Source organism: Dromiciops gliroides, chromosome 6, assembly GCF_019393635.1.
Source record: "Dromiciops gliroides isolate mDroGli1 chromosome 6, mDroGli1.pri, whole genome shotgun sequence".
Taxonomy (NCBI): Eukaryota; Metazoa; Chordata; class Mammalia; order Microbiotheria; family Microbiotheriidae; genus Dromiciops; species Dromiciops gliroides.
This window is the reverse complement of record NC_057866.1, coordinates 113,256,507-113,264,138: the sequence shown is the minus strand read 5'-3', so window position 1 is coordinate 113,264,138 and position 7,632 is coordinate 113,256,507. Positions and strand designations below refer to the sequence as shown.

The 7,632-nt window shown below is 40.4% G+C and overlaps 1 protein-coding gene across 2 annotated transcripts; it reads left to right on the top strand.

Annotated features, from left to right (window-relative positions):
- The first annotated feature begins 63 nt into the window (after positions 1-63).
- RPL9 (ribosomal protein L9) lies at positions 64-5,811 on the top strand. 2 transcript variants are annotated; one of them, XM_043970623.1, is made up of 8 exons: positions 64-166; positions 796-842; positions 1,121-1,236; positions 2,676-2,771; positions 3,004-3,136; positions 4,817-4,897; positions 5,259-5,375; positions 5,745-5,811. In XM_043970623.1, exons 2-7 carry the CDS (start codon positions 797-799, stop codon positions 5,363-5,365), a joined length of 579 nt encoding a protein of 192 aa, XP_043826558.1. In that variant the 5' UTR covers positions 64-166; position 796; the 3' UTR covers positions 5,366-5,375; positions 5,745-5,811. The 2 variants fall into 2 exon arrangements, with proteins under 2 accessions (XP_043826558.1, XP_043826559.1); XM_043970624.1 differs by lacking the exon at positions 64-166 and adding an exon at positions 206-479.
- The last annotated feature ends 1,821 nt before the right edge of the window (positions 5,812-7,632 follow it).

Here is a 7,632-nt window from a genome sequence, read left to right as displayed (position 1 = left end):
AAAAGCCGAGAACGTTGCTAAAGAGCTCGAGATTTGGGAGGCCGTCGAGGATTGGTTGCTCCATCCCTATCAATGGCGAGTAGTTATGACGCAAGACGCAGAGAGTTGCGTAGGTACAAATACGTGATGACGGAAGACGCTCTCTCTTTGGCCCTTTCACCGTCAGGTGAGTTGCTCTCTGTCTAACATGAATTTTCTGCATCGCATTCCATCGCTTCTGGGGAGACCGTTCTCGGGGTTTCTTGGCCCCACGCCTACACCTTAGTTCTTTCCCTGTACAACAAGCATTGTATGGGCCCGCCTATCCTAGACTAACCACTCTAACGTAGCCTTCTCGTCCACTACCCCCACCCCCTCCTCTGCGTGGGACCTGTAGTTTGCCCGGTATTGGCATTAACTTCCGGCCTGAGCTTTTCGGCCTCTTCGGGGAAAGAGGCTCCAAACCCGCCGCGTGAGCGAAGCGTCTTCTGTAGTTAGAGGTGCGGGCGCCCCAGGGGGGAGACCGCGTCCTGGGAAGAAGCGGAGTCGTACTAGGCCTTCCGGGGGGCGGGGTGGAGGGGGTATCGAAGCCTCGGTTTGGGACTGGTCGTGGTGTCAGGCCTCCCTTTCCTTCCTCCCGGAGACGAGCTGCAGCCTGAACGGCAGGCCCAGCAGCCTTGCCTCTGCACCCTGTGCCATCTCAACCCCCGCCCCCGGAATTTTGGTTTGGTCGCCCTAGCTCGTGCGCTTTCTTTGGTTTTTGCCTGTGGCCCCTAGGCACTATCGACCTTGTTTTTTCATCTTTTTGCTTTTCAGAATGAAGACCATTCTAAGCAACCAGACTGTCGACATCCCAGAAAATGGTAGGGGTTTTTTGGTTTGTTTTTTTAATCTAAGCCTTAGATATTTGTAGCACTGTTTTGTATGGGAATTATTCAGATGGCAAAAATTCAGGGTCCCACCTTTCATCATTACTGTACATGGTTGACAAGGAATAGGGCTGGATCTGAAATTGAAAATTTTGTTTTGGGAAGTTTGGTTTTTGGTGATTCTGTATGGTATTCACATAAGTAAGGGGAAGGATCTGTAGATCTATTGGCTTTTCTGTGGACTCACTATGAAATTGTCTTGTTTCTCCTAGTTGACGTCTCTCTTAAGGGTCGTACAGTTATTGTGAAGGGGCCCAGAGGAATCCTCCGAAGGGATTTCAACCATATCAATGTTGAGCTCAGTCTCCTTGGAAAGAAGAAAAAAAGGGTAACGTGGTTATTAATATTGGTTCAAAACATTGCCTGTCCTAGAAAGAAAGGCTCTCGTGGGATGGGGACTGTTTAATGTTTTTTCTCTTCCAAGGCCATTCACATGGTAGTTACTTAATGTTTGCTGATTCAGTTTCCCAAGTTACCATTATTGTTAGGTTACAGTGCTGGAACTATAACTTAAAACACTCATTCTTCTCCATTCTAGCTGATACCTTTGTCCTTTATTTTCCAGGTGAGGGCATTAAGATCCAGAGAGTAATTACATGGCTGAGTGGATAATAAAACTAGCATGCCTCTTACCTCCAAAAATTAATTCTGGACATCAGAGTTTAAAGTTTCAATTCTGCCACTCATGTTCATTCAACAAGCAGATGTCAGGCACATACTGTGTCTCATGGTGCTACTCTTTTCTAGTCTTCCTGCCCTTCTAACTACCCCTTCATCCTTTTTACCTATTTTGGGGTCAGCTCCCATGGTCTCATCACCACATATGTTCTACTTGACATTAGAAAAATAAATTTTACTGTTTATTAGTTGGCCAGGTACTATACTAAGCCTTGGTGACTGTCCTCAGACACTTTATAGTCTAATGAGGGAGACAATCTCAAAGAGGGCTGGCAGTCTTTTGTTTTTTTCTTTGTATACCCTTTGCTCTTAATAAATATTCATTGAGCGGGCAGCTAGGTGGCGCAGTGGATGGATAGAGGATAGAGCACGGGCCCTGGAGTCAGGAGTACCTGAGTTCAAATCCGGCCTCAAGACACTTGACACTTACTAGCTGTGTAACCCTGGGCAAGTCACTTAACCCCAATTGCCTCACTATTTAAAAAAAAAAATTCATTGAGTTCATTTTTAGTAATTAAGTTTTGAGTGAAGAGCAGATTAGTTTATATGGAATACTTTAAATGTATAAGGAAAAAGCCACAGAGGTTAATCTGTCCGTGCCTCTTCCTCCCCCCCCCCCCAATAACTTAATATATTCCAATACTCCATTGAAGTAATACTTGTAGGGGTTACGCTTTCATATAGGTTGCTTAAGTGTTTAATAACATTTAGTCTTATCCTGTGTAGCTTATCTAAGCCTACTTAGAACATGCTTGTTATTTCATCATGTGTGGTAGTTAATTCCTGTCCTAATTTTTACTGCCAGAAATAGTTTTTATTAAGCTTAAAAACCACTTCAGATCCTGGTCCCATAGCTCTTTGATCCCTGGCTTCTTAAAACTGTATCCTCTGGTTGGGCTATGTCGTAGACTGACTATATAATATACGCTATTGGATGGGTGAAATTTTCAGCTATAACAGCTCTGAAAGATCATCTGTAGTTGTAGAAGGAGTGAGATAAAAATTGAAGGGGAAAGTTTCCCTGTCAAATTTTAAAACCTAGATCAGTTATCCCTTGGAAAAACCTTCTGAAATAATTTTCTGTTGCAGCTCCGGGTGGACAAGTGGTGGGGAAATCGAAAAGAACTTGCAACTGTTCGAACTATCTGCAGCCATGTACAAAACATGATCAAAGGTGTTACTCTGGTAAGAGGGAAATAAATTGCTTTTCTGTCTTTCCTGTACCTCACTGAGTAACTGCCTCTTGTATGAATTTGTATTAATCTCTCCCTCTCCAATCCATCCTCTATAGCTGCCAAAGTAATTTTCATCTTTCTCTGGTGGCAAAATGTAGCTTTAGAGTTACTGAAAATAAATTTGAAAAGTGCTTCTCTGTTTTACAAAATTCTGCAGTTCTAAATTTGTTAATTTAATGCAGGGTTTTCGTTACAAGATGAGGTCTGTGTATGCTCACTTCCCCATCAATGTTGTTATTCAAGAGAATGGCTCACTTGTCGAAATCAGAAATTTCTTGGGTGAAAAATATATTCGAAGAGTACGCATGAGACCAGGTATGTGCATGTTTTCGTGTGAGCTAGATTTTCAGAAATTTGTTGTATGTTTGACAGAAAACAAGATTTATATTTTCAAGAGTTATCCTATCATTTCATCATGTCTCTTGAGGTTGATGAAGTTGGTGTTAGCTTTCTGTCTTTATATTAGCCTTTGTTAATGTAGGGTCTCTACTATTGGAATTTTGAATTCCCTATTATAAAAATTATATCTAAACAATTAGCTTCAAAAATAATAGTTTTCTAAAAATCCATAGATGTTTGTCACTTCTACCATTTGCTTCTCAACCGCAGCCTCTCTTGGCTTTAGTCCTAGTTTCTGGGAGTTTTTTTGGGGGGGGGTTGTGGGGCAATAGGGGTTAAGTGACTTGCCCAGGGTCACACAGCTAGTACATGTCAAGTGTCTGAGGCTGGACCTGAACTCAGGTCCTCCTGAATCTAGGGCCGGTGCTTTATCCACTGTGCCACCTAGCTGCCCCTGGGAGTTTTTTATTCCCTAAGAATATTTCCTTGAAGGATTTATCCTTGAGTAGAACACTGGAAATTAGTAGGTTATTTGGTCCAATTAGTCATACAACATTTATCCCATACTAATTCTGCAGAGTGTAAAAGTGGCATGGTAGTAATCAGATCTGTTATTCTGAAGCTGTACTCACCAGTGTTTTATGCAAGTATCATTTGATAGAACCCTTCTCTGTCTAGCTATTAAGAGGAAATAGGAAAGTGTTCTTTATTGTGTCCCCAGTGCCTTACACTTAGGTACATAAAGGTACTTTGCGGAGGACTTGGTCTAAGTCATTTTGCCTTAAGTAACCTGTTTTGTGCAAAGCTTTGTGCTTGTTGTCTTCTAAGAGATACAAAGTCTCAATGAGGCAATCTTTAGTGTCTATAACAAATGTTAATGGAAAGAGTGCTGGACTTGGGTTCAAATCCCACTTCTAACATTCCATATCTATGTGACCTCTGGGACAAGTTATAACATACGTAGGCATATAAATCTAGAGTTGTTAAGTGCCTTAGAGGCCATTTAGCCCAATTCCTAATTTTTACAGATGAGAAAACGGGCCTGAGAGGTTAAAGAATTGCCCAGTATTATATAGTCAATAAGTCTGAGCTGGGATTTTGACTCTAGATACAACCTTCTTTGTTTAACCTTTCTTTTTTCTTGTATATAAGTTGAAAAATAATACTATTACTATATAGTTTTACTGTGAAGAAAGCTCATTATAAGTCTTAGAGAGCTATAATGGATTTAAAAATGCTATGTATATTATACTATATACTGTATATTAAAATGTATTTAAAACATCTGAGATTTCATCAGTGTCAAGCTGCTTTTGCAGTTGTAACTTCCCTGTGACTTTTGGTAGATTGTCTAATGGTTTTCATGGGGGAAATTTTCATTACCCAATGGTTAATCAGGATACTTCCCTGAAATTAGACAAGTCTATCATGGATCTCATTCATTCTCAAAACTTCCAACTTGGTGTAGGACCTAACCTATGAAGCTTGTGGTTTGCTGATGTAACCCCAGAATCCACTCTGATTCCATCTGAGCTAAGTATTAAAATTAGAAACTATAAATGTAAACTATTAGTTATAGTTAGGGATTGTGAAAATGTATTCGTTGTAATTAGGATTTGTATAAACATTGTTTTTCAATTTTTTTTTCCATACTAGGTGTGGCTTGTGCTGTTTCTCAAGCCCAAAAAGATGAGTTAATTCTTGAAGGAAATGATATTGAACTTGTATCAAACTCAGGTTAGTATCTTTATGGTTTTAAAATATATTTCGGAATTCTGACATGTCATATAGATCAGTGTGTTCATTGTACAAGCAGTACATGATTGATGTTCCCATAGAAATGCAGAAATGAACTGAAGTTTTTTAGGTCCAACAAAATTACAGTGGGCCATAAAGGATAACTGGTTTTACTTAATGGTTTTATTTGGTATCTTCTGTTTTTCATCCCCTAGAAATTTTAATTATTAACTCTTAGGAAGAAGGGGGTGGTGTTTAAGTTTTTGTCCAGGATGGCTGTATTACAGAAAGGGATATGTTGGATGCAATGTTTATTTGGCTAATACCCTTGACTTCTGCTTTTTATCCTGTGCTCTTACAGCTGCCCTGATCCAACAGGCCACCACAGTAAAAAACAAGGATATCAGAAAATTTTTGGATGGTATCTATGTTTCTGAGAAAGGCACAGTGCAACAAGCTGATGAATAAGTTGGAAAAGGTAAAGCAGATGATGGGCTTTTGGTGTGAACATGTCCTCTGTGGTTGAAGTATTCAGGCACCAGAAGTTCCTAGTTTGAAGATAAATTAAAACTATGAGTTGAATAATTTTGAGCTCAGTGGTCCAGGATTGCTGGAAATTAACAGTGTTAACAGGTCAGGAGGGTTTTGTTCAGTTTTTCTAAAAGGGAAATGAACTATAATTCCTATAATACAAAAAACTTTTCTCCATGGGTGTTATGTTATATTATATAGATACGGTTGGGACATTCTTTGTCATGACTTTCCAGGTTCCTTTCATTGATCTGTAAATGTTTCCCATGTGTATTGGTTTGTGTCAGCTACATAAGAAATTTTTTTTTTCCTACAGATGCCAAAGGCAGTGTCCTGAGGAGTCAACACTTATTCAGATGTCAAAATAAAAATACTTTTTGTCATTTGGGGACTATTCTCTTTTTTTCCTCCCAAATCCGTTGCCAACCTGAGAGAGATTTTGTTTTAAAGTGTGTCTGATTTGGGCCAGTGGTACAAAGAATCAGGCAAATAACCATAGGTTCTTGGAGGCCAAGCCCCATATGATCCTTGAAATATGGGGGTTCCTACTAAGAACCTCCATATTCCTGATTGGAGTGGAGAGGTTGTGCTCTGACAGCAAAGATAATGAAAATACTGTCTTTGAAAGAAGACTGCAGTTTAAGGTGGAGTGGAGAAATGGCCTGAGATGACTCTTGCATCTTCCAGATCAATGCTAGGAGACCTTTGTGGATAGGTACTAATTGTTTGGGAATGTTCTAATTGGTCGTCGTTCATCATTACTCGTGTCATCTAGAAGATTATATAGTTTGAGCAGAAAGAATTCGAGATTCTAATTTTCTGTTGCGTGAGAAGGAAGAAGGAACCAGGGGAACTGGAAGTCCCTTAAATTGTCTGTTATTCTTTTAATGTGTAATAAGTAGTAGCCTCCTTTTTAAACAAAATCTGAAATTGTTCAACTATTTGGTGAAGTGAAACAAGGCTAGAACCATGCGTGACCTGCAAGAAGCAAAATCTAAGACCAGAATTTGTTGGGAATATTTGGGAAGAATTTGGATGAAGGGATGATCAAGGAGGGCCAGCTGGTGGAAGTGAGAGGGTTGCCAGAATGAAGGCATTTTAATATCAGCCTAAAATAAATTTTTCTGGTATTAAATCTATTAAGAGTGAAGGCCTTTGGCCAGAAAGTTATTTTCTGTGCCAGCTATGGAGGCATTGGTTATGGCAAATGCAAAACTCTCTCAAAAAGTTTTTCCCTAAGATGGTGGCTATGGGGCCAAGCCGGAAGCCAGACACTGCTACTTCTTGGGCTTAACCAGCTCTCAACCTGGATAGCTTTAGTGCCTTACTCTTACCCCATACCTAATAATATGTTAACCCAAATCTCAAATGTATACATCTGTTTGCACATCTAACTGCCATGACCCTGGTGCACGTCCTTATCACTTCATTCCTGGGTTGCTGCAATAAGTCTTATGGTGAATCTCCCCACTCCAGGCCAACTAATCCTGAACTGCCTGAGTGATTTTTCCTAATGCAAGGGTGTGATCTCACACCCCAGCCCCTTTTCAGTCATGCTTTGGCTCTTTACCTCCACAAACAAAATTCTCTGGCTCTAAAAACCCTTTATAACTAACTGGGTCCCTTATCTTGGCAGCCTTAAACCTTAAGACTCCCCAACCCTGCAATCCAGTGCTACATAGTGTTTAATGTTTATTGATGACTTCTGGAGGAAAGGGCATAGTCTGTTTTCACAAATTAGGTCCTGCCTCTCACGTTAACTCCAAGAGCTCTATGCTTCCTGTTAACAGTCTCAGTGCAAAAAAGGGGGGGTACCCTTGATCTCCAACCTAAACTAATCTCATCCCCAGTTCCAAGATCTATTTGTCCTTTGTTTTCTAAGAGGATCACTGACATCACGCTTGCTATTTTGACTTGCACATAAATTGGGTTTAAGGCAGTTACACAATTGTTTGTGTCCAATGACAAGATAAAATAGAATTTAGTGGCCTTGGCATCTGCAATGTCTGACCAAACTTCTAGAGCTTCAGCTGCCTTCTTCATGGGTGTTGGAACAAATCTCTTCCCCCCACCCCCAGTTCCACTGGAGGAGGTCTTCATATATTCGGGTAGACAGCCTAACTCACCCAATGGGTTTGAGGCCTGTCAGTTACTTCATCCTAGTTTAGCCCATCTAACAGTTTTCCTAGGGGTGTGGCTGCTGC

Bases quoted from the DNA above. Each gene is read 5' to 3' on its own strand.
- RPL9 (XM_043970623.1), top strand. From the start codon at position 797: ATGAAGACCATTCTAAGCAACCAGACTGTCGACATCCCAGAAAATG. The intron at 843-1,120 runs GTAGGGGTTTTT...TGTTTCTCCTAG, and splicing joins TGTCGACATCCCAGAAAATG to TTGACGTCTCTCTTAAGGGT. The intron at 2,772-3,003 runs GTAAGAGGGAAA...AATTTAATGCAG, and splicing joins TGATCAAAGGTGTTACTCTG to GGTTTTCGTTACAAGATGAG.